This window comes from Electrophorus electricus, chromosome 9 (genome assembly GCF_041902795.1).
Source record: "Electrophorus electricus isolate QZ-2024a chromosome 9, ASM4190279v1, whole genome shotgun sequence".
NCBI lineage: Eukaryota > Metazoa > Chordata > Actinopteri > Gymnotiformes > Gymnotidae > Electrophorus > Electrophorus electricus.
In genome coordinates, this window is record NC_137505.1 from 6,266,083 (window position 1) to 6,292,809 (window position 26,727).

Below are 26,727 nucleotides of genomic sequence, written 5' to 3' on the forward strand. Positions count from 1 at the left end.
ATTGCTGTTTATTATGGTGGCTGTCACAGTGGTTAAAAGGTGATGTAAAAGGCGGCGTGACGTTTTGCGAGCAAAGCAGCGGTTGGGTTTTATTGGCTGCATTTCTGCACCTGGATCTTACACAGATCGAAAGATAAAGTTGTGCCAAAGGACTAACAGATTTTGGAAAGCAGTCCTTTTAGATCGTCGAACGTGAGTACTCTAAATTTTATTAACCACTTTTCAGACGGTCTATATATAGTATTTATTTTTGTGTAATCTAATTTTAATCGGGGTTTCCTATTTCAGAATTTTCATTTTTTTGGTTACAGTCTGTCGTAAAAATCATGCTTCGTCCAATTTGGACGACAACACAGGGACAGATTAATTGGTAACTACTTATGAGGGGTTATTACTGTTTAAAGTTAAATGTCAAAGTGACTGACGTTGATATGACCATCAAATGATCACACTGATTTCTTTTAAGTGTTTAAATTAGAGCGTATTCTATATCTTCATGGGCTGAGTAAGAAGTGCTTCGTATACAGTGAGACTTCTGCAGCGTGTCTCGCTTGGAAAACGATTTGTTTCAGTACAAATCACCGCATGAACGCTCTGCGGGAAAGGATTAAATCTGGTCTGTAATCGGCCTTAATCTCAATCTATCTAAACGACAATTTTTACTTAATCGCGTTTTACCAAGGGGACAGGGGAAGGTGGTTCATGTACAGCACGGGCGAAGACTTAGTCGATAAAACCTCTGTCATCAGTTACTATTAAACAAACGGAAGAGATGTACGCTGACAGGACACACGAGTTTCTTTTTTCCTTTTTTCTTATGTAATGATAGATATGGTTAACAAACGCCATTTGTATTCAGTTACAAATGTAGGCCATGTAAATGTTTATTACACTAATGGCATTTCTGGCTTCAGCTGTGCCATCAGAGTAGCCTACTTAAAGCAAGTGTTATTATAATGAAAAGTACAGCTTCTTGTTAACTGAGCAGATAAAAATAGTGGTGAGATTTCATTACTCAGGGTGGGATGTGGTAAAATATAGTAAAATGGTAGCTGGGATTAGACTTGAAGACCAGCCACATTATGTAGGGTAGATGAAAGTCACCCAGATGTCATGTTGACTTTCTGTCCAGTAGGAGGTGGAAAGGAGTGTGATTTGTGGATGACTCCTGATCCTGGCACAGATCTGGGCGCTGTATCTGGGGCAGAGCTGCTCTGTGCTTTGTGCTGTGCTGGATCTGAAATGTTCCGTTCAGAGCCAGATTTCGGCAGACGTGAACGAACAACTTTGTAAGCGAGTGACATTTTAATTGTGAGTGTTAGGGCAGAGCTGGTGGAATAACAATTGGCCCACTATGATGAACCTGATCTCTTGGAAGAGCTCATGTTTGACAAACATTGCATAATGGCCAAAATGCAGTGTGTGTCCTCTGCAGCGTGTTCACTCATCCAGTTGTTTAACAACACACAACTAAGCTTGTCTTCTGTGAACTAAATTCTATTTAAATGTCCCTTTTTTATGTCAACACTGCCTCTTCCCATAGCCATATGGAGCTGGATATCAAGGCTAGTTAAGGGTGGGTGGATGCTAAGCGTGGAGTCTTCGTGGTGGGTGGGTGTTACGGGTGGAGTCTTCTGTCTCTGCAGGTTTAGAGCTGTAGAAAGGTCACAGAATGTGAGGCACAAATCTCGCCCCAACAAGGCCTCCCTCTGTTCCACACATGCGACCCCGGTTCCACTGGTGAGCCCTGAAACCTGTACAAGAATGAGCTTACACCTGGCTAACCTCTTACAGTCCAGCCTTATTATTCTGTTATTAATCTTAAGGTGCATTGTTCAGGAGCTTCTGTGAAGCTCAGTAACTAAATGAAAAGATACTGTATAAGGTATGTAGTAATGTGAAGGATAAGGGATAAGAGTCTGGACCCATTGGAAGGTATTTGGACTGTAAGGGGTTAACCATCACTCCTTATTCTGAGTACAAAACAATATTGCATTCTCATTCACGCTAGCGATATCACTTCCTGATATATACTCACGGGTTGACAAAAGACGTTATAGATGTTGGACAAGTGAGCTTAGGTACTTTACATAGACCTTTTACATCTGTAAAACAATGTTGAGTGATATCAGATTCTTTGCATAAAAAAACAGGTATTGGCCCAATGAGTGCAACAACATCATTCAGCTACCATAATAGACAGATTTCTATCAGGCTTTCATCCATAGCTACAGTAGTGTGACCTTTATCTGTGCTGGACTGGTATTCTGTCCAGGGTTGGTACCCTGCCTTGTGTCATGTGCCCGCCCCCTGCGACCCTGAATCTAACTAAGCGGATTAGAAGAAGAACAAATGAACGAATGATTTTGTTATTTAGACAAAATCAGAGTACTGACAAACCCAAGACAACTAAAAGAATTTGGGCTAAACCAAAGTCAAAGCTAAATGTAGCCAAAGTTACTTTTGGTGTTTCACCAGAAAGAATCCTCTCTGAATATGGTTGTCAGTGCTAGCATCCGTACCCTCCACGTGCTGGAGATAAATACGGCTTTTCTTTACACATTCCCATATGGTGATGTTGAAGTGACGCCATCTGCCGTCCTCCACCATGTGGTCCATATTCTCATTTCTGCGGTCCAAATCAATTTAGTGGTTCACAAGAGGCTTAAGCATGCAGTGACAGAAAGTAACAGAGTGTGTGAGTTGTGTAATATAGTGTGTATGTGTGACACCCAGGCCTCCTTTGAAACATCGACCGCAATGTTGAAACTATGAATCCATTTATTTATCTTCCTGTTCGCCAATCCATCTGTCATTAGTGCCCCCCATGTATAAGAGGCTGAAGCAGTCTTTAAATATCTTGCTTCTTGTTGAAACTGGTTTTCAGAGTTACGTTAACCCAAGTGGCATACCTTACCCACCACATGACTTTGTTTGTTGCATCACTGTGTAAACTACCTTTCTGTCCTGCTCAGGATTCGAGTGTAATCGGAGGCATTTGAACGGTAGAAACAGCAGTCCTGCCTGGTCTGTTAGTGAGCTGCTCTCTGGGGATTAAAAGGTGTGTGTCAGCAGTCACTCTGAAGCTCACATCAGATCACAATTTTTGCACAGATACACAAATGCATCACAATCACAATCGCTCTGCATTGTGAGGAACCTGTATCATCTCTGCCATAAATACCCAGACAGCATGTACAACAACCTTTTCATCCAAATAATGACTTATATTTACACACAAATGTTCTGGTACAAACGTATGCATAGGCTCACTGTGGGCAAGTGCTCCTGGTTGCTATTAGATGTGTTGCCACTATTAAATATGTTTTGAAGTTCCAAGCTGCTGTTTATGTGAACTAAAAGCTGAATCACAGCATGTGCACCGATAAATATGAACCATTAGCTTGGGAAAAGAGCGGTTTGCATCCTGTCTGGGTATTTATGGTAGAGAGCAGCCAAGTTAGCCACAATCACAGTTCTTAGCCTCTGTAACAACAGAGCAGTTCAGGACCTACACAGTCGGGTGGTGGACTTTGCATACTGTTATCGGTTGTAGTCACTGATAAGGAATTACATTTAAGTTCATAAGGTAAAGATGATCGAGAGAAATTTACACCTTCAGCTGAGAAAACACATCTACTAATGTGACTTTTTGGAATTCAGTGCCTCGTGTGGTATGAGTTAGGATAAGCGGGACGTGAGTGTAAAATACAATGATAAAATATTACTAATGTTCAACACACATACAGAGAGCATTTTAGAAAGCTTGGCTTGAGCAACACTGTAATGTAGTCACAACACTGTGGCCTATTTTGAAGGTGGAAATAGCAGTGATGAGAAGGAACCTTTGAGCCATGTTTACAGGAAAGCTCAGCTTTGCCTTATCAGTTCATAAGCATTTAACAGCACTACAGGCAGACACCTGTCTGTGATTTTCTCATTCTCTTCCTCTTCGCTGCCTGTCTGCATCTCATATCCTGACTTAGTCATCTCTCTAATTTTGTCCTTTTTTAATTTTGTTAGCAGTGGAGAGGAGAGATATGGAGGGCCTCGGGGACCAAGTGGGAGGGAACGGTGACGACTTAACAGGTCAGAACGTCCCCAGGATGTGTGTCCTGATCTGCTCAGTATTAGATTTAATTAGACACGTAATGTCCTCACTGAGCAGTCTCTTTCTCTTTCTCTTTTGGGTCATTTATCGCACATTGGTTTGTACATGACATATGTAAATGTACATTTTCTAGTTTCTGAGATCACCTAGAATAAACTCTTTAGAAAGAGTCTAAACTTTAGACTCTGAGCAGTGGATGTCCATTACAAAGACTAGTCGCACAGTGATATACTGTATTTTACAATGCAGTGAAAATGTTAACAGTACTATACCTGCTCAGGAGATGTAAATGTATTCTAAGAGAATGACAAAAACTACCGAAATACAACAATCATCGTTTCACAGTATTTTTCAAATGGTGTCTAATTATTCCTAATGTTTCCTGATTTTGTATTCTGTCTTGTGAAGCGCATTTTGTTATTTGTACAAATACATTTAGAATAATACAACCAGCATTAGATTAGAAGACTTATACAATGTAGATTAGATTTATTTACTGAAATTATATTACCAGTGGTTCAAGGTTAAGTTCATGAAGGGCCAAATGCCAAGAACATATCTTTTTTTTTTTTTTTTTTTTTTTTTACTGATTTATATGCTACAAAGTACAAAATAATGTTCAAAATGTCTTGTCATATTTAACTGGATATCACACTGAACTGTAGTTTTGCCACGCTCAGTCCAACCTTGTGCTTCTTACCTTACACAAACAAGAAAACTAGTAAAGCACATGAATGATAGCTGTTGGTGTTTCCTTGGCAACGCCTGGTCTGTTAGGGAAGAAGAGGCCTAAGCTGCAGACACTGAGGTCGAAGTTGTTTGGGAAGATGAAGAGGAAGGGGGATGAAGGAGTGATGAAGCACACTCAATCGGCCTGCGACATTACGCAAGGCAGTCTGGACCTTGATGTTGACTTTCAGTGAGAACCAGCATTAACTCCCACTATATTTATGTTTTGACTGAACTTGTATTTGTGTTTTTGAAGTTGAACTTGTCATAAATATGTAATATGTGCTGTAAAATGTAACCAAAACCATCCATTTCCTCCCCTCAGTTCTTCACAGAACATACTGGGATCCAGGTCATTGTCACATGACAGTATCTTCCTGGCAGACCAGTGCCAATCAGATCCAGAGCCACCAAGGGTTTTCTCCCAGGAGAACATCCATGGTAAAATCCGAACACTGCAGGTGAGTGCACCTGGAAGACTAAGACGGAAACAATCAACCCCCCCCCCCCCCATGGAGATTACAAGGTAAAACATTACAAAGACGTAGACTCTCTGGTCTTTTGGCAGCTGAAACTGCAACAGCAGAACATGCACCTAGGCCCACCACCAATGGTGTTGCCCATTAAACGCGTTGGAGGAGAACCAGAAGCTGATGAACCTCCTCAAAGCCCATCTGAAATCTCAGGTCTCACCAAGAGCTTGTCATGCAAGGTGATTGATGCATAGCCTTCTCAACTGCCCGTGCAGAATTCACTCTCTAAAAACCCTACCATGATCTGTCATGTGGGCACTGTGTTCTGCATTCACTGTCTCCGCTCCCGTGCCTCCGCAATGTGTTGAGTTGATGTCAAGTCATAGCTCATTTAATGTCATAGCTCATGTGACAGTCCTGCCCATTAGCCTTGTAGTACATCTCACCAAATTTTAGGTGAAATTGGAACAGAAGAAAAAGAGCAGGCAGATTTTCTTTCCATCAAACCTGTTTCTTTTGCTTCGCCTCTACTTATGGGCCTTTAGTAAATGAGTTGGCAGTCATTTAATTATAAGATAACCTGCACACAAAAAAAACCCATGTGCCATGGGACGCCCCCCCCCCAAGCCACGTGGTACGGCCCGCGTGCAGGGGGTTCACCCTATTTGTAGCCACGCCCTCTGTGATAACACGCACCTGCACGGGCAGGGCGTGTTGTCTGTCTATTTAGACCTCTGTGAGTGTTTGCATCGTGTTGGCCATTGTTTGTTCGCTGATACATGCAAATGTGTGTGTAGTCACTGTTATACGTTACTGTAGTCTGTGTTTAGTTAAATGTGTAGGTCATGTCCTTCGTTAACGGTGTGTGTGAGTGCCACCGTTTTATGTTATTAAATGTTTCACGATATCGAGGGAGTCTGCGCGTTCTGCTCCACGCCCATCGGCACCCGGGCCAGCGGCATCGTTAGGCCATGCTTAAGCACTTCTTCTTCAGGTCTAATTTCTTGCATCTTTATTTTGTAATCCCAACTCCTATGCAGCCTCCAACCCAGCAAGCTCCACCTCAGCCTCCCAGCCCCAGACGGGTCCCTCTCCCGCCCACTGTGCCGTGCCCAGGGGTGGACTTCAGTACCCCACCAAAATTCATCCTCTGCTTGGACAGCTCTGCTGCCCGTCACCGGATGTCAATTAAGCCGCCGAATCAGAGAGCCAGCACTAAGAGCAGGAGACTGCCCACCCCAGTGAGTGTGGGTTGCTTCTTTTTTTTTAACATACTTGTGGAACCATTTGGCTTCGTGACTTGCCTTGGCAAACATACTTGAAACTACTTGATCTAATTCAGCTCACTGGTTCAAAGTCAGATTTATTTGTATACAGGACTACAATAGTTGTGGAGTAACCTTTGAACTAACAGTAGAATCAGTGATAAGAGTCTGAAAGGCTTACTAACAGGGTTCTGCTTAGGCAGGCTAGAAGCAGACCTCACTCAGAGAGTATGAACAGTGTGGGACAACTCCTTACAGAGAGTGAAGAAGCGCCTGCTCTTACCAAGGAAATAACCCGTGTTCACTCCTACTCCTCGCAGATCACTCTGACCGGGGAGGGGCTTACTGCTCCTCCAACCAGAAACCCTCGTCCAGCATCACCTGGAAATACACTGACAGGAGCAGCAGATGAGAACTTCACCCATGCTGTGAGTCAACCTGAAGGAGCCACCTCCCCCTCTACTGCTTGCCTCCCACAACCTATGGTAAAGCAGCAGACACTAGCCTGGGAAGCAGCATGCACCTGGAAGCCTGAGTTCACTGAGTCATCCACTTCAGCTGTATGGTCTAAACAGGCTCCAAAATTAGTGGAAGCAATGACTGGTAAGCTGCCCAGCTCTGCTCTGTCAACCAGTATGAAGGGGGGTGAAGACCATAGAGAGATTCAACTAGGCTTCAGAGTGAAGAGTGTCCAACATGGTGCCACATTCACTGTAGGCTCCCCAAGTACTCCATGCCGCATTCCAGTAGAATCAGAGAAGAATCAGCTTCAAAGTGAAAAAGCGACTCAGGAGAAAGATGCCTTAAACAAGAACGGGGTTCATGACATCTCGCGAGAAGATCACCCTGGAGGCCAATCTCAGGGCTGGGCTGTTGGAGTTGCTTTAAGGCCACCATCCCACCGGAGAAATACGGCACCCTTAGATGGCAAAGCTGACAGCAGGAATCTACAGCCAGTCTTTACAGTGCCACCCACTGGTCAGGTGGACAAACTGCCAAAGGAGTTCACAAACCAGCCAAGATCTGTGTCGGGCTCTCTGCGCTTGGCTGCCTCCCCAGCCAAGAGTTACGAAAGGCACAGAACTGCAAGTTTTACTGGAGTATTGGAGCAAGCAGGGTCAAAGAGAGAACTCCCACCTCCACCAATGTATTCGAAAACTCTCAAAACGCAGGATCAGCTCAGGAGCACACAGTTACAGCCAAAAGGGAGGGAACCGTGTGCTAACCTCTCAGATTCACTGGGAAATGATGTACCAGCGGTACCAACCACACCAAGGGATCTCACGCCGACCCGCTCTGCTGGGCGAGAGAGAGAGGACAGTGAAGCATGCGAAACCCAGGAGGAGAGCGTGCAGGGTACAGAGGTTCAGGAGACTGCTGAGACGATAGATGAGGCAAAGAACTACTCAAAAGGAAATGACATTAAGGAAGAGGGGAAAGCAGAAGAGGGAATGAATGCCTTTGGAGTGAAGCTGCGCACCACATCTCTTTCTCTAAAATGTTCCCCAGGCAAGACACAGTCAGAGCTCAATGTCAAGCAGCAGAAAGCTGAGGTTAGCACGAGCACCCCAGCTTGGGTGCCAGAGTCCCCTGCAGTCGGGGGTCACAAGGACAGCAGTGTTAGCCCTGCGAGAGGAAACCTGGCTGCCACAGTCCTTAAGACGTCTTTCACTCCCAAAACCGAGCCCCTCATCTCCACCAAGGCCCTGAGCACTGCACCTGAGGGTGACAGTAGAGTCCAGGAGAGTACCATCCCCATTAGAACGGCTGGTGAGCTCCTCTGTCTTTTCTTTGATCCCCTTTCAAATGTATGTGATGTTTTCGTCTGACTGCAGTGTCCATCTGAAAGCACATACTAAAGATTAAGATTAAGAGATTAATCAGAGATTAATCACCTTGTCAAGAGCTGTTCTTCGTTAGTTACCCAAAGAAGCAAGCTGTGCTGTTCTTTTAGTACAAACTCTTTCATAAACCTATTGGTCCCACCACATCTTCTGCTCACACATTAAACTATGCTACACACACCCTATTTACTATCTCACTGTTATCTTAACAAATAAAACAGCAAATGAGTTTATTTTATGTGGGTGAACCAGTAAATGACCCCAGACTTGATAAACACTTAATGTTTCATTTAAAGAAAATTATGGATTCAATTTTCAGATCAAAGTTGGTCATTTTAATTAATACTGATATTTGCTGGAGATTCTTTGCAACAGAAAACAATGAAGTGATGAATGTTTCCAAAAAATGTATCAACATTTTTCTATTTCTAGTGCACTAACATTATATCTGGTATTCCTTACAGATTTAGGGAGACCAGTTCAGCCTTCGTCTTCACCCGCTAAAGAAATTAAGACTGTACACTCTTGGGCCCCTAAAGAGAGCACACCAGTGCCCTTGACCCCTAACGAAGGCACACCAGGGCCCTTGACCCCTAACGAAGGCACACCAGGGCCCTTGACCCCTAAAGAGGGTACATCATTTTGTATGTTGAAGAACACCCCTACACCCCCAGCTGTAAAAGAGCCACGGGAGCCTTCCTCCGAGTTGTCTTGGATGAGTATGGCCCGGGAAAAGACCAGGAGCCTCCAGCAGCTCTTCACAAGCAGGTTGCCTGACTTTCCTGGACTGCAGTCAACTGCGCGACCAACAAACGTAGCATCCGCACCTCCACAAGCACAGACATCAACTTTACAGTGCAGTGGAGGGTCTGGAAGGTCTACACATCAAGTATCACCTGCACAGCAAGTTGTCAGGCCGTTACAAGCTATTTCTACCTCACCACCAGCCATGCAAGCCTCTGCAAAGGCAACTGATACATCCATAACTCAGGCATCACCCATGGAGTATTCCATTAGACCCCCTCAGCCAATCAAAGAGTCAGATTTATCGTTAATGCAGACGCTTTCGACCACTGGTCAAACACAGCTCAGCGGCACGGCAGTGCAGTCTTTTGCATCTATTTCATCAACCACATATTCTACTACAAAACCAGTGCGTTCGACAGCAGCTTTTACATCTCCCGGTCAAATAAACACCCAGACAGTACACAGAGCAGAAGAAGCGCCATTCCACCTGCCATTATATCAGGCTTATCCTGTCCAAAGTGTGACAAATCCTCAAGAGTTCCAAGCCACCACTCTGCTTAACCTGCGCTCAACTCAGCCCGCTAGCCTTCGTCTGTCCCTGAGCCCAAAGCTAGCGCCCCATCAGACCTCTGCAGAGACGAGGGCTCGGGTTGGCAGGGATGGGCCCTCCATGCTGTTAGGGAAAGCAGACCTGACACCTGTGCTGCATGAAAAAGGCCCAGTGGGAAGTAGGGCACAGTGCGCAGGAATTCTGGGAAGCAAAGCCTTCCCCAGCGAGCAGACGGCCAGACCAACATCTGACCCAGCCAAGGTGAGGCATGTTGGTGATAAGTGTTTGTGTTCAACAGAAGTACATATGTTATTCTTTTTAACAGTGGAACCGGTTTTCACTCATAATGTATGAATTATATTCTTTTTAATGTTAATAGATAGAACACCAGAAAGTGGCACTAGAGTACCGGTCCCCAACTCAGCCTTTGACTGCATTTAGAACCATGCCCAGTCATAGCAAGTTCACAGGTACAGGTGTAATGCATAAGGTGTGTGTGTGTGTGTGTGTGTGTGTGTGTGTGTGTGTGTGTGTGTGTGTGTGTGTGCGCGCGCATGCTACGTCTGTGCCTGCAGGAAAATGTAAACCCAAATCGCTATTCATATAACAAACATTTTGATTTTGAGTACATGTTCATGTATATACTTTATTCTAACTTTATTATACCTCAGAAGCTTCCTCTGGACCCATGGGGCTGAACAGAGAGGAGAAGTGGCCGAGGATAACCACATCATCATCACCACCTTCATCTTCATCACCTCCCCAGTCTATCAGCGATGGCGGACAACCTTCCTGGATGGAGCTGGCAAAGAGAAAATCTCTTGCATGGAGTGATAAGACTATGGACTGAGTCCGAAAGAGACACACGGAAAAGCACACTAGATAGCAAAGCTCCAGGAAGGGTCTGGAGGTTGCTTAGAGATGGCTAGTGCACATTTCATTAGTGCTTGTGTGTGTGGGGAGAGAGTGAGCGAATGTGAGACTGGATGAGAGAGACAGACAGACAGATATAAAGAGAGAGTGCACACACAGTCCTTTCCTCCTGTATATTAGGTTTTGTGGTTCTCAGGTTTACCTCATCATGTCTTATTATTAAAAATTATAAATATTATTAAATATGATTCAATAGTAATTCAATTAAACTATAATTAGCTTAAAGTTTTTATCTATTTATAATAAATTGAGATACATTTAAGTGATATTATGTACGAAATGTTACATTTAATTATATATTAGGTATTTAGACAGTTGGACTTTGAAATGTCAAGGTATGCTGTATGAGTAAAATAAGATTTGAAAATAAAAAATAAATTGTGCACAGCTCTAACAAAACATCATAGATATTGTATAAAAAGTACGTGATATATTACATTGAAAAACTAAACGAGGCCAAATGTTTTTGGGTGGGTATTTGTTACAAATAGGTTCTCAGGTGGTCCATGTGGCAGTTTCAAACTTCTGTCCATGTATACATTGCATTTAACTTATAAATAGAAAGCGACTGCTGTTGTGTTCGTGGCGTAAAGAAAATATGCTAGTCTGTACACTATACTTAATAATACCATTGCTGACACTTTCCTAAACTGACGCCTACACAATCAGAGGCTCGGTATCTTGGGCTCAAAGAGATGATGGTAGACGAGGAACTGAATACTAATTTGGGTAAGGTGCTCATGCGTTGCTAGGCAAAAGATGGCCTTCCTAGCGGGAGGTGCGTAGGCACCCCCGCCCTGCTGCCTGGCTCCCAGAACATTGGGGAGAGGACCGCGACCGCTGTTCATGTCCTCTCCGGAGGTGGAGGGGAACACCCCCAGGAGTTTCTTAGGAAGAGGTTGGTCGGGTGGAGCCGTCAGGCAGAGCTGAAGCCGGAGTCCCTTCCCTTCAGCGGACTTGCCGGCGAGAGTGTCAAAGCGCCTGTGGGGACGGCGGGCGCCAAGTCACAGCACCTTGTGTGTTTGTGCCTTTTGTTACAGGCACAACGTCTATAGGAGTGTACCAGACTGCTCTGAGAGAGGCAGGGAAGCTACCTTTCTTCCTCTCACTGCGAGGTTCTCCTTCTTGGCGGCACCCGTCCTGCCTGGTACCGGGTGGGCGCCGGGCGCTGCCGTGTTTGTGTTTACGTGTATACGTGGCGCGGAGGTTCGCGTTCATTGGACAGACGCGTCGGGAGCCACGTTCTGTCACGGAACGCTCGCCACCCCCCACGAGTCACGTGGTTTGTCCCGTCACGTGTTGTGGGAGGATCTGTTTATGGCCACACCTGCACACACCTGTACCTTGTTTTAAATCCGTGTCGAGGTGTGCAGAGTGTTGGTCGTTGCGGATGTAACGTGGTAAATGTCTTGATGTAATGTCCCTTTTGTTGATGTTAATCGTATTAATGTTTACTGCCCGTGTTTAACGTTAAGCGTTTCGTGTTTGTATTCATCGTGTGTAATTCTTGAGTGCCGTTGTCGTCTTATGTTTAAATTAATAAATGCACGTCCCATTCGCTGGAGTCTGTGCGTCACTTGGGCCACCACGCCTGTCCATCTTCTGTGTACAGAGATGCTGCAAAGATGTCAAGGCCAGAAGATGTAACGCGCGTTCTGTCTCTTTCCTGGGTTTTTTCCTGCCAAATAAAAGAAGTAAAAGCACCAGCCAGCTCGCATCTCCCACACGAGACCCCGACTAGAAGGTATATTGCACATTAAAGTGACTGAGTGACTGGGACTATCTCGCAACACCACATGCACAAAGGTACCATCTCTGTTCTTGTGTTAACTGTCATTTGCCATTAATCTGCACTATGTATTTAGTTTTGTCTCACTCCTAAAAGGCAGTCCTTATCTAGGATAATCTTTTGTCAGTGATGGTCCCCTAGACAACAGCACTGGAATCCCATAATTTTGTCATTATTATTGTCCATACCCTAACGGAACTTCAAAACTTTCCTATCGCCTCTTTTAACTAACATTCTCTTTCTTGAATAAGAATATTGCGCTTGTATATATGTGCTTGCTTATGGTGCCACATGGTCAGCCTCTTCAATGGAGAAGAAGCCTCTTGGCTGGAAGTGGTCTTTATAAAGCTGATTGTGCACTTCATCAAATACTATGTGATGCGATACTATGCTACTTCAAAAAGAACACTGGCCACTTAAATTCAAACATATGTACTAATTGTTTGTTACATGTTTATTAGAACAAAATGGTCCTTAAAGATTTAAATTTTTACAGCAGAATTTTGTATCTAATTGATTGCTGAAGGTTTGTATCTCAATAAGATGTCATCTCAGGAATTAATGTGCAAAAAAACCAAAAAACAGCTGCAGGGTTATATACCTTATCCACAATTTGTTGAGCATTACATTAGCATTCAACCTCCATTTGGGTGACTAATACGTTTGCTTTTTAAAATCTTTTAGTGAAATCACCAAAAGTGTCTATGGATGTGGAACGTCACACCCATCAGTCACCTCGTCTACATGGATGACATCAAGCGTGTCAGTAGTGACCGAGACATCAGCTCAGTAATCCATCTCACCAGGACGTACAGTAACGACGTCAGTGTCATTCGGACTGGACAAGTGCGGTCAGATGGTTGCAAGGAAATGGAAGGTGGCTAGAACTGAGGGGATCGCGCCGGCAGAAGCTAGCATAACACGAGTACCTTAAAATCCCACAATCAATGGGAATTATGAAGAGGCTACAAGGAAACCTGCTACCTACAAAGAGTGAGACAAGTCTTGAGAAGTCAGTTGAATGGGAAGAAGAAGATCTGGGCTATCAACACCTACGCCCTACAAGTCATCACATACCCCAGTGGCTTAATAAGATGGCCAAAGGAGGAGATAGAAACCACTGACATCAAGACAAGGAAAGTCCTCACAATGTACGGAGGGTTTCATCCCAGATCCAGCACTCTGAGACTGTCCATTAAGCGGAAGGAGAGGGGTAGATTACTGGTGAGCCACTATCAGAGCCACGATCCAGGAGTACACCAGGAAGATGCCCCAACTGATGAAGTGCTTAGTGAATTCCTCAGACAGCAGAAACCCGAGGAGGACGGTAATGTAGAGGAGCAGCATGGGAATGAGCAGGAAGCATCACGAAGGATAAACCTCTGCATGATATGTACCAACGGCAAACTGTGGAAGTGACTGATATGGAAAAATCTTACCAAAGGCTGGATTAAACGACAGAACAGAAGCACTAATCATGGCAGCACAGGAACGAGCTCTGAATACGAGATCAATAGAATCTGGGATCTACCACACCACACCACGCTGTGCAAAGACACCGCTGAGATGATCCAGCACATAACAGTGGGATGCAAGATGCTAGCAGGCAGGGTATACATGGAATACCATAACTAAGTAGCTGGCATAGTATACAGAAACATCTGTGCCGAGTATGTGCTGAAAGTTCCAAGGTTTAAGTGGGCTATACCCCCAAAGGTTTTGGAAAATGACCGTATTTGGGGACTTTCAGATACAGACAGACAAGATGGCAATGGATAACCAACTGGACATAGCAGTGGTGGACAAACAGCAGAAGAGGGCCGTAGTTATAGACGTGGCAATCCTGAGTGATGGCAACATCAGGAACAAGAAACACAAAAAGCTTGAGAAATACAAAGAGCTGGAAAAGATGTGAGGGGGGGGGGGGTGAAGGCAATTGTGGTTACCGTGGTAATACCATGGTACCGTGGAGTACTAGGGCCTGTGACCCCCAAACCCTTGAATGGCTCCAGCAGACCCCAGGAACAACATCCGAGATCTCCACCCAGGACAGTGTAGTCCTGACAACAGCTTCGATGGTATGCAGGACCTGCATTCTACCAGGCCTCTGGAAGAGGACCCAGACTTGAAGGAAAAAGTTAGGAATATATATGAGCATTCCTTTTTGCATGTAAGCCGGAAGTGAGAAATAAGGAGTCACAATGGAACGAATTCTTTGTCCCAGAACATGTTAATGCAGAATCTTTTAGTAAATAGGTGTCTTGTAAGGGAAACTGAAATTCCTGAAAAAATAAACAACTTTACCAAAGAATGATAATCCAATTCTAAAGTTACAGGAGTCAGCAGAATATGACACCAACAAACTGAAGAAACAGATCAGCAGTGATTGGCATTCTTTCTTTTTTCTGAAAAGGAGAAATACAGCTGAGGTGACACAATGTTTGAACCTCTTATGTGTGCATGCACAGTGTGAAAAGACATTCCAGCTAATTATCTGATGCATATTTATTTGCCTGTATAACACTGTAATGAAGCTGTCTGGAGTTCAGTTAGATGAGGAAATATGCATCCAAAGTCAAACGTTTGGAAGAAAGCCCATTCTAACACTTTTTAATTTAAGCAAATCAACACAATTTATTTCTTTTATTTGTTTTTAAAACATTTCGCAGCATTTAGCTGACGCCTTTATCCAACGCCAAGGCGTCCTACAATTATGCCTGAAAATACAACCTGCTCAGGTGCCCAACAGTACCAACTCGGTTATGTATGTAAAATAATAAAACATTGTTTTGGTGAAGTGTACCTTGCATATATTTTGTGTTTATCATTTTTTGTGTTTAACGTATAACTCCTTTGTTTGGGCAAATCTAGTGGTCACATAAGTGTAGAGTTTAAAATGTGCATGGACTGATGTAACAGGAGATGTTTTTCAGTGGCATTATCCCAGAAAGTTGAATAGGTTTTAAAAACACTTACTCCATCATGTTATAGCGAGCATTTTACCCTATACCATTAGTGTTCAATCTGAGGATTTTTAAATAAACAAATGTAACTAACTAATTAGTTGCAAGAAGGAGAAACCATTTTTAATATGCTTAATATGTTTCTATGCCATTTTAAACATAACTAAGATATAACATATAACTGTTTGTTTGTTTTCTGTACTTCTGTTTTCATGCTGTTCTGACTTGTGCTCTCTTTATCACTGATTCTTTAAGTTGATCTATACTTCAGAAAAATCTTGTAATGCAGTCTTTGACTCCCTAAACTTCACTTGTTCATCTTTTTAAAAAAAATCTCTCAATTGCTAAGCAATAACATTTAAATGAAGAATTATGAATTAATTAAGACTTGAAAACGTATCTACAACAGATGTGATGGGTTTGGTCACTCTTTAAGGGCTACTTAGATGTAAAGCTTATAGGCCATTATTAGTGATTAACTTTTCTCCATACTCTATTCTGTATTCTCATTGAATATTAATTGGAATTTAGTAATTTACAGAGGGGATGGGCCTGCATTTACAGTGATTACAGAGATTATCATATTTATTTATGATTAAAAGGAAGGCCGTATGAACCCAATTACTAGTGAGTAGCTCAAATTTGCGTTAGTCCGCCCTCTAGCGCCCAAATAAAGTCGCGGCATTTCAGGCAATACTTTTAGATTCTCAGAAAAAAAACAGCTCCTGACTAACTTCATTGTATTTTACATGAGAAGGTGGTATGATATTTCCCCTGCTACCTCTATCACTTCGCAACTTCGCAAAAATGCTACGCAAATAGATTGACCAGCCAAGCCAAGAGGTGTAAAAAGAACAAAAGGTGTATAAGAATATATATAATAAATAAATAAATAAATAATACAGAATTTTTTTATTTACATTTACATTTATTTACATATACATAGAATTCTTTTCGCAAGAAGGCGGTTGCACTGCGTAATTTGGTTTTGTATTGACCGCAACCAATGGTGTCTTTCGGTGGGCGGGGTCTGTGTGAAGGTTGATTGAGAGCTCACCATTAGTAAATGCAGCTAGCAGACAGTCGCTACTGTTACAGACCACCAGAAAATAACGTTTCTAACCACGTAAACTGTCGTTTTTATTTTATTTCAGTGGTACGTTCGCATGTCCGCTTTCCGCCGAAAACAAGAGTAAGTACGGAAAGTTGTGCTGGTGTCTTTATGTTTGTTGTGTCTGACATTTGCGGCTCCCCCACAGGTAGGAGAGCGGCTCTAATCTAGCGACCGGCCAGCTGATTTAGCGACCGCAGCCGCTGTTGATTCCACAGGAATTAAATGAATTACTTTTCCTTTGTCCTTTTAAAATGTGCTGTGAAAGCTCTCTTATTGTTGTTCTTATTATAGCGCTAAATGTTCCATATATTAACCTGTTAAGCATGGTAAGGTTTAGTAATCTGTAGCTGACCGTGTTTATTTTTGGCTAGCGGGTATTAACGTTGCTGAAGTGACTGTTCCGCAGCTGACTAGCCTAGCTGGCTAACATTAGCCTCCTGGTTAACCTCTCTCTCAGTAACCCAACCTAACTGACCTACCTCTCTCTCAGTAACCCAACCTAACTGACCTACCTCTCTCTCAGTAACCCAACCTAACTGACCTACCTCTCTCTCAGGAACCCAACCTAAATACTAACCTACCCCTCTCTCTCAGGAACCCAACCTAAATACTAACCTACCCCTCTCTCTCAGGAACCCAACCTAAATACTAACCTACCCCTCTCTCTCAGGAACCCAACCTAAATACTAACCTACCCCTCTCTCTCAGGAACCCAACCTAAATACTAACCTACCCCTCTCTCTCAGGAACCCAACCTAAATACTAACCTACCCCTCTCTCTCAGGAACCCAACCTAAATACTAACCTACCCCTCTCTCTCAGGAACCCAACCTAAATACTAACCTACCCCTCTCTCTCAGGAACCCAACCTAAATACTAACCTACCCCTCTCTCTCAGGAACCCAACCTAAATACTAACCTACCCCTCTCTCTCAGGAACCCAACCTAAATACTAACCTACCCCTCTCTCTCAGGAACCCAACCTAAATACTAACCTACCCCCCTCTCTCAGGAACCCAACCTAAATACTAACCTACCCCCCTCTCTCAGGAACCCAACCTAAATACTAACCTACCCCTCTCTCTCAGGAACCCAACCTAAATACTAACCTACCTCTGAAATGCACAGGACTGTTGGAGCAGGTTCTCTCCTCTCAGTTCAGAAGTCGTAATTTTGTAACCCCAAACAAAACTCACATTTCGGGAGCTGTGGTGGTAAATTTGTCATTCTCATTTTTCTTGTCATTGCAGAAGTTGAAGAAGAGCCATTAACAATATTGGACCCTTTCTTCAAGCTTCCCGTGGTCAGGATGAGGGCACGGATTGGTCACGGGAATTCTGAAATGTTCACGCGCCACTGATTTTTAAAATAAAAATTTTTTTTTATTTTTTTTTCCCCCCTCGTGACTTATCAAGAACTGGTTTCAAGCACCAGAACCAAAAGCAGGATACACCATTCCGCTCGCCACAGCGATTACGCGGGAGCGACGGGCCCCGCTCCCATCCATTCACATCCGCTCTCATCTGTCTCCCGCTCCGAGGCGCACACCCGCTCCTCGCCCGAGACGCTGAGGAGGACACGAACGCACGCATGAGGAGCAGCTACAAGGCGCGGGAGAATCGCTGAAATGAGATGAGGCTCAGAAATGGAACGGTGGCCACTGCAGTCGTTTTCTGCACATCTTTCCTTAGTTTATCTTGGTATACAGCCTGGCAGAATGGAAAAGGTGAGCAAACGGTTTCACGCACTAATTTGAGCGCCCGGTTAATCGGTGGCTGCCGATGTTGGCTAAATATTTGTTGCTGTTGTTGTTGTTCTAAAAAATCTAAATGAATTTTATGCATGCACTGACTGAAAATATTTGCTAGCCCGTCTGCTTTGCCAACCACTCAGTTTAGAACAGAAAGGACATCTGCATGATGTAGGTAATCTCTCTTCTAGGATGGTTCTACATGAACTGGTTGAACGTTGATTTTATTTATTTATTTATTTTTCCCCCCCTCTCATGTACTGACAACTTATTGTTCAGCTTTGTTTTTCATTTTAATCCAGCAATTTTAGTTGTACACTTGCACGGATGACCAGTGAAAAACAGCCCATTTTCCACATTTATTTGTACTTGTGTCTGAAAGGGAAAATAATCACCTAATAAGTAATTTTAATAAATAGACCTTTACATTCAAAAAGATGCAAACAGTGCATTCATGAAGAGTGGTCTAAAATACACTATTTGCAACATGAAAGGCCTTTTTCCAACATGAAATACCAGTACTTTCTATGCCCCCTTAAGGAGTTTCAGATAATCCGATTTCTGAAGTGTTTAAGCCGCACACACTCCAACAGACCAATCGCAATTTCTTTTTTCTTTTTTTTTTTTTTTCTTTTTCTACTCACACGACTGAACCTGTTTGTCCACAGTGGGGGTGGGTGGGTGTTGATTTCTGTGACTCTTCAGCTGTGCGCGAGGCACCTAGACCCTCGATTTGCTAAAGATCGAATTGTGGAGTGCGTGCGTGCCTGTGGGGGGGGGGGTGGTAGCTGGCAGAGAGAAGATGCAGTAGTGGGGTGTGAATACCAGGACAATAGTGTTGAGTAGGGGATGTTTCTGCTAGGAGAGAGCAGCTTGGCTTGTTCCCAGATGTCGCACAACTCATTTAAAGTCAGGTGCAGTGAAAGGAGCCTCAGCCTGCATGCTTATATGCTTTTGCCAGTGTACAGCGATTGATTGTCTTTTCAATTAGCTGTTCATATTTGGCTTGGAATGCCTGCGTGGGTTTGTATATTCTATGAGGACACAATCGGAATTAGATTCCGAACATGGTATTGGCAGTATTTTGATTTGGGCCGAACTGTGTTGCAGTTTAATATCTTAAATAATGGGAACCCAGTAAAGACAGGAATGATGATGCTACATCAGTAACAAAAATGTCAGCTTATTGGAAATATTCTTAGGTCTGCAAAGAAGTCATCATCTGAGAATGATAAATAACACCCAAGACCTTTACTCAGAATCATTTTATTTGTCACTGGAAAATTTGTCACCCTGACGAAACAAGGAATATATGAAATTTGGGGACAAAAAACAAAAACGGATTTCTCTCTATACTCAAGCATCAGTAAGGGCACAGTTTCCTAAAACTGGTTGATTGTATCAGACAACCAGACATTTTCACTTGTGGTTGATGCATGATGCCTTGTGTTGGTGCGTTTAGACTCGCCGTACAGTGCCAAGCAGATATTACATTTCTGATGTGACGTATCTGATATGTGCAATAGTGCATCAGCACACACCCGTAATCTGGGCCTTCTTAAAAGCAGCGTCACAGCAGGTTACTTGTTGTTAATTTCATTTTACTGAAATAATGAACTCTCTTCCCCCCCATTTAAGAATATGAACACTCCCAGATCCCAAAGCACGTTTTGGCTGAAGAGCAGATGATCCTAAACTGCTCCGAATACTGGAAATGGAAACCACACCAGATCCCAGATTCTCTTTTAGTGGCCATGCTTTGTGACAGTCACTTCAGTACTGTTTTACAATAATGACTGTGGCTGAAACAAATAATAGTTGTCTGTATTGTGTTTCTTTTCATGGCTACATTTCTGTTAATATTTTACCTTTTACATTCATTGGTAATTTGGTTAACACCATTGAGGAAAAAAATACACAGCAGTGTAATGTGTATCTTAACACGCAGGTCTTCATAAGTGTACCAGATATAATATGCTATGTAGTTAATTGTACTTGATAGTGCAGTGCTGTATCTGATAGAGGATGGTGCACATAAACCAGTAAAGATAACAAGAAATGTATGTATGTATATTCACAACATAGGGCAAGATGGCTCTTATTCATTGTTTCAGAATCAATAGTGTTCAGAATCAATAGTGTAACAATGTCCTGGGTGTTATGTATAAGGCATGCAGAATGACGTGACCAAATGTTTTGGGAATGGCTAGTTGGGTGAAAAGCATCTACTGACCGTAACAACAGTTTTTATGATTGTTTGTTAGTTGTGGCGTTTCCTCTGAAGTTCCTGATTGGGGGGGGAAATGCACTTTGTGGGTTGGTATGCAGATCAACTTTTTTTTTTTTTCCTTGCATACCGATGGCAGATAATTCTGTGATTTGGCTTACTATAAGCTCTTCATTGTGCAAACACTGCTTCACTGATGATGGCCCCAAAAAATAAGTGAATGGATTTTAGTGCAGTATTAGTATTACAACACTGAGTATATACTTGAATGTAAGACTTGTGACGGTCATATTTGGACATATAAGTTGCTGTTTCTCAGCCTGGTAGAGGTCCTGGGACAATCCACGTCTTTTCTCTGTCATACCTCCCAACGGCCAAGCCTCCAAGCAAAGGCTGGAGAGTGTGGATGGATTGGTAGGTCCTGAGGACCATTGGTGATCCATGTAGAAAATTTCCATGGAGGCGGATGCATGAGTGGATCCTAATTGAGACTGTTGTTTTGTAGCAGAATTCAGAAAGTAACACTATTTGCCAAAAGACACTGGGCCCTTTCAAAAACTTCAGAAGCACAGGCCATAATTCCTCACATTTAAAGGTTGTCGCTAAACCCCCAAAAAATCCAAGTTTGCAGTGGAATTGACCATCCTTAGTTGTGAATGTAAAACATAATAATTGCCAACACAGGCTAAGTAATTACTGAAGTTATTTGGATGATGACCCTTCATAACTAATGTTATTATTGCTGAATATGATTGGTTAAAACTGAAGTTAGGAAATTTTTTTTTTATTTTTTTTTTTTTTGAGATGTGAATTGCACTGGAGAATTTGTATCTCAGTTCTGGAGGAGGCTGTAGGTTTTCCACCTTCTCTGCGATTTAATCTGCAATGCCATGGTTTTATTAATATCTCTTTACCATACTGGGAAGGAATAGTAAAATAAGGCATATATAAGTTATGTACTGATTCAGAACTAACTCATGATTTGATCACATTGTTCAGTTAGAGCAAACATTTGAGTGAACTCGGTCTCCCTCCTGTGACCGACCGACACAGCTGAGGTCAGGTTTGAGAAACATTGCTATTAACCGCATCAGGGCTTTCATGTCAGGGACCCTCAAATCTTAAATCTTGGTTTGTGGTTATTTGTGGATTTTTCAGACTGTCCCATGAGTATTTGAAACCTCAAAACATATTCTGCTAACAATATGTCGTATGACCATTGATGTAACTGTCAGTAGAAAGTGTTCATAACTTCTCTCGATAAAACGTCCTGAGAATTCACTTTCTAAGTGGATCTGCATAGGCTGAGTGGTAAATGTTAAAATCTATAACAATTTTCAGCAAGGCCCCTTAAAGTTAAGCTATATATTCCTGGTTTATACTTTTTTGCCAATGTATATATTTTTTCACATCGCTAAAACTGTGAGCTTCTTTTGAAATATGATGTCCCAGACATTTGTGATGTTCGGGGGACTATCAGCTCAAAATAGTCATTGCTTGCTTGCTTGCTTTCTTTTGAGCGACTCAAAAAAATTATAGAAATAGATGCTGTCAGAAGTGTGTGTAGGAGTGTTACAAATGGGAAAAGCTAATCCTTTTCTGTCTCAAAGCTCTTTTATTCACCCTCACATACTTTCCCCTTTACACCTGTATTATGGTGAGTTGAAAGTTCTCAGATATTTGTTGTTTTTCCTCCTCAGCTCACTTCAGATGGCAGTCCCCACCGCGTCCACCCCGTTAGAGTCTATTGTATCGTGTTCAGGATCTGTCAGTTTAGTCTCTGTCTGTGCCTGTAATTTCCTGCCATTCTTTTCTTCTGTTAGCTGTTTATATCTCTCCGTTATGGGTGTTGCTATGATGATGTAATGCAGAGCTGCAGAAGCAGTTGAGCTCATGTCCATGATTTCCTCATGAAATCTGGGAAAACATGTTTAGAGTGGGAGGTTCTTTCTGGAATATGCTACATAATAATAATTTTGCATATATTCTGTTTGTTATGTTTAAATGTACACTGATGGCAATATTGTTTTGGGCATATGCGGGAACTGGTGTTCTCTGTTAGTAAAGTAGTTGGTGAAGTAGTAAGATTATTAGTGAATCTTACTAATATAATTTTTCTATTAGGCAAACATAAATGTGACAGGCATATTAATAGGAAAATGCAGGTGAACTTACTGGCAGATATTACCAGTGAGTGTATCCATAATAGATGACGGAGGGGAAAGTTTGATGCAAACCATCACTTATGTTAACTTTTTTTTTTTTTTTTTTTTTTTTTTTTTTTTGGTCAATTGCTGTGGAAAGTTACTTCAGTAGGTTAACCACTTCCCAATTTGAACATATCCCTTGTGTGTGTGTGTGTGTCTGTGAGGGTCATGCTTTGACATTTGAAGAGTTCATGCACCCTGGCTCTGCTTGGAACAGCCTGTCCCCAAGTGTACACTTGTGGGTTTCACACACCAAGTGCACACCATTGTCACTGTGTGAACATTACACACTGTTGTTGTTGTTGTTGTTGTTGTTGTTGTCTCTATGGAACTGCTATGGTGACTGGCATGAATGGGTAGCACAGTGGCGTGGTGGCTAACATGTTTGTCTCTTAGCACCAGGGTCTTGTGTGTGAGTGCCTATCTGCATGGGCCGCATCCAGGGTCTCTGGTTTCCTCCCATAGTCCAAAACACGTGGTGGTTCTGGGGAGAGAATTGTGTGTGTGTGTGTGTGAGTGTATGACTTGTTTGCCTGCGTGCCCAGTAATGGATGGCACTCTGTCCTGGGTGTTTCTCTCTCTCTCTCTCTCTCTCTCTCTCTCTCTCTCTCCTTCCTGCACACGATTCAGTCATCCAGGGGGTTGTGGTTTCCGGTTGAGAGTGCGCTTTGCAGAGCTGGATTCTGCTTTTCACACTGAAGTGGCGATGGAGTCTGAGAAAGGTGCTATGCAAATGTAATGCTGCGCATTTTTGCTTATAGAAGAAAGAACATGGCTAAAGAAATACAAATGAAAGATATGCAATTGGCTTTAATGCAAGTGTGGACATTGGAATAGTCACAAGGACCCTTTTTGTTCTGTTCTTTGCAGTTTCCCGATGGCATTTCAGTATCAAAGAGCAGGGGCACAGGCAGTTGCAGAGCGTCCGTCACAAGCATGTCTTATTTCACTACATTTCATTAAGTGCGTTTCATAAGACAGCCTTGAATAGGGGGCTTGTTTTCATTTCTCGTGAAGATTGACATCCATCGTGTTGCACAATGTCATGCATAGTGTCCAATTATTTCCTCAGAAAGCATTTTTTGCTGTTTGTTTGTATGACAGCATTGGTAAACACAGCCTAGTAGTTATCTTGACAGTTCTAGTAAACTCTGATTGTAATAAACATAATATATCTGTCAGTAAGCTATAGACTGTTTGGTTATAGCCTAATTAATGAAAATTAATGGAAACCATTTTATTCTGTGTCCAAAATTAGAAAAACTATTAATCCCTGACAAATTCAGCTGATTGGTTATGCCTTATATGGAATGACCTCTGTACAAAGTAGCTGTTTTAATTTGATTGGTCTCAGTGTTTATTTGTAATCAGTATTTGAGTTGTATGTGAAAACACACGAACATGTCTCAAATATTCAAACCACACACCTCCCTTATAATAACTTCTGCTTAATGACTTGTTTATTGACACCGTGTCCCCTTAGTCTGATGCCATACATTACCATGGTAACTGGTACAGGCATCGGAGAAAGAAATTAAAAATTGCCTATTGAGTTTTTTTCTTTTTTGTCACTATCCGAAGGCCACACAGATTCTGTGTGGCTTTTGATGGGGGGGGGGGGGGGGGAATGCAATTTCGCACGGTCAATATGAGCGTGAACTGAAAAATTCAAAGTGGGCACGTCTCGGCTACGGCGTTGAATTATAGAAGATGCTCGTCTTGCACTCCGACCTGGGGCACCAAAACAATTTCAAGCACAGATCCCAGCAGAAAAGCTGGCGTCTCTGTGAATCCTGCAAAACTGCGACGCAGATCTAGTCGCAGCAGCCGTTTCATGGATAAACGGGCAGTGTTTTTGTTTTCGCCACAGTAGGCCTATGGCTCTGTAGTGTTTGGCAACAGAGGTAGTAATCTTCCTGTCCAGGTTTTTCGCTCTTACTGTACGAAACATCTTGGCGAGTGCTGACTTGGCACCGCTTCACACATCATTGTAACAGCAGTAGCCCACATGAGCTCCACCCATTGTTTGTTTATCCCCCTCTTTCTGTGTGGGTGAATTTCTCCTCCACCGAGCCTCCATCCGTGGGGTGTGTGGGGCACACAATGAGCCAAAAATAGCTTACTTGAGGAAGGCATCATTATCCTGCCCATAGAGAAAGATACGGGGCAAAGGAGGGAGGGTGCAGTTTCCTCTTTTATGCCTTGGGAGAAAAGGCACGAGGGAGCCAGAATATGGCACACTGTGTACTTAACTCTGTATTGTCTGGCCCTGTAGTTCATGCATGCCTGGCCTGATGCAGTAGGTGAAGCATTTCTGAAGAATCAGTAGCTAAAAGTAGGTAAGGTAGTATTGAGAACCAGCGTTCAAAGGGGTAGGTGCGTGGGTGAGGAGAGTGAGTTGAAGATGCAGATGGGAGGAGGAAGACTGGGAGATCCTCTCTGTCTAGAAGACACTCGTTTGTTTATTGCAATCAGTATTACTGGTTTGTTTGTGGGCATTCTGCAGCTTTATGCCAGAGTAGTGGACTCCATCCCAGAATGCTATACGGAGTCTAAGCTGTGAGGGAGTGGTGTTTTCAGTAAGCTCACAGAAAGGAAGCTTGCGGTCTGGGATGCTCTTACCCTCATACATGTCACTTCTCGCTGCAGGAGATTGACACTAATGACTCAATCTCTTCTCTCCGCCTGGCCCCGTTCATGACGCATGAAACTCGATCTGTCCTGCAAACGTTCATTCAGCTTGCTTGCCCACACTGGCATGCCATGCCATTGTGACATTTTTCCTCCATATTAGGCATGAGAACCATTGTCGTAAGGTCTTTGTGCACTTACAGTCTTGAATTCATCAGCTTCCTGGCCTGTCCACTCGATGCACTAACCCCTGATTTCATTGGGGTTTTTTTGGGCCATGACTACCATTCTCTATTGAAATGTACATAATGATGGGCATTGCTTCTCTGACTTTAGCTGGTTTGTTTAGGTGTGTTGAACACTGTCAGTAGAGGCTTCGAGTAGTATCAGAAGAGCACCCTTGAGTATTCTCACACACAAGCTTGTTGTTTTTGTGGGTTTAAACCTGCTCCTGTCTTTAACAGAGTGGGTTTAAGACCGCATCAAGTGCGAGAGTGACACCAGCTTTATGCTGGAGAGTAGTTTCAAGTCTGTGACAGTAAGCCTCGCCAGCTACTGGCTGTGTTCGTTGCTTGGATACCACCCAATTGTTGGCCCTTATCTGCCTACCTACCCCCCCACCCCCACCCCTCCATTCCAAAGCTCCACCTTTTGTCTTTCAGTCTTTCTGCATGGGATCTGCTGTCCCAACAAGTCATCCACACACTGCTCATGACTGGTCTTGTTCTCGCCGAGGTAAAAGCCAGTTCTCTCGGTTAACCGAAACCATCGCGCATGTCCTGCAACTTTGGGTGTCGTTCAGGTTCTGTCCCTCAGATTTCAGTTTGGAATTTATTTTCACTGATTGGCTTTAACCTGAGCCTGGGGAGGGCGGGAGCAGCTCACAGCTAACCTGTTCCTTCCCTTCATTCTCCCACATGCTGGGTAGGTGAAGCATTATGTTCTGCTTTATGCTTCCTGCCGTTACCTTGGGCTAGCATCATTGCGAGTGGGGGTGGTTCCAAACTGGGAATAAAAAGATTTCTTGAGGAAAATGCCATAACTCAGTAACCCTGCCAACAGTCTGTTTTCTCTTCAATTTTTGTGCATTCTTTCGGGGATGGGCTTGTGAACAGGATTTCTTTTGGTTGCTGCGAGATGTGTCTGTTTTCACTCTTAAACGCCGTGTTCAGGGTGTTCATTGACACACGTGCGCACACTTGTGGCATTCTGCTTTTTTGTTGCTTCCACCACTGCAAACCTCTCTGCCCCAGTTATGCTCAAAGGACAGACACAAACTAATATTCCTTGTAACTGCACATCAATTGAAAGAAATGTTTTTGTCTTCACTTAACTGATGGAGGATTCCTGTTTGACAGTTTGGTTGTCTTTTTCCACCACAATAATTTCCTGAA

At 43.1% G+C, this 26,727-nt stretch overlaps 2 protein-coding genes across 7 annotated transcripts in view; both read left to right on the top strand.

Moving 5' to 3' along the window:
• The first annotated feature begins 65 nt into the window (after positions 1-65).
• Positions 66-11,035, top strand: cracdla (cracd like a). 6 transcript variants are annotated; one of them, XM_081720939.1, is made up of 11 exons: positions 66-192; positions 2,976-3,061; positions 4,024-4,089; positions 4,889-5,030; positions 5,166-5,301; positions 5,409-5,552; positions 6,354-6,554; positions 6,899-8,348; positions 8,887-9,980; positions 10,099-10,189; positions 10,391-11,035. In XM_081720939.1, exons 3-11 carry the CDS (start codon positions 4,041-4,043, stop codon positions 10,567-10,569), a joined length of 3,486 nt encoding a protein of 1,161 aa, XP_081577065.1. In that variant the 5' UTR covers positions 66-192; positions 2,976-3,061; positions 4,024-4,040; the 3' UTR covers positions 10,570-11,035. The 6 variants fall into 6 exon arrangements, with proteins under 6 accessions (XP_081577065.1, XP_026887244.2, XP_081577067.1 ...); XM_027031443.3 differs by having other exon boundaries at positions 4,027-4,089; XM_081720941.1 differs by having other exon boundaries at positions 10,099-10,209; positions 10,391-10,567.
• Positions 11,036-16,461: 5,426 nt separating this feature from the next.
• mgat4a (alpha-1,3-mannosyl-glycoprotein 4-beta-N-acetylglucosaminyltransferase A) overlaps positions 16,462-26,727 on the top strand; it is a 35,072-nt gene continuing 24,806 nt past the window's right edge. The window contains exons 1-2 of the mRNA XM_027031447.3: positions 16,462-16,596; positions 17,769-18,244. Coding sequence (XP_026887248.2) covers positions 18,151-18,244 — 94 coding nt within the window. The 5' untranslated portion in view covers positions 16,462-16,596; positions 17,769-18,150. The remainder of the gene's footprint in view (positions 16,597-17,768; positions 18,245-26,727) is intronic.

Excerpts from the sequence above, each read along its gene's own strand:
- cracdla (XM_081720939.1), top strand. The coding sequence starts at position 4,041 with ATGGAGGGCCTCGGGGACCAAGTGGGAGGGAACGGTGACGACTTAACA. Across the intron at positions 5,553-6,353 it reads CCAAGAGCTTGTCATGCAAG|CCTCCAACCCAGCAAGCTCC; the intron begins GTGATTGATGCA and ends ACTCCTATGCAG. Across the intron at positions 9,981-10,098 it reads CAACATCTGACCCAGCCAAG|ATAGAACACCAGAAAGTGGC; the intron begins GTGAGGCATGTT and ends TAATGTTAATAG.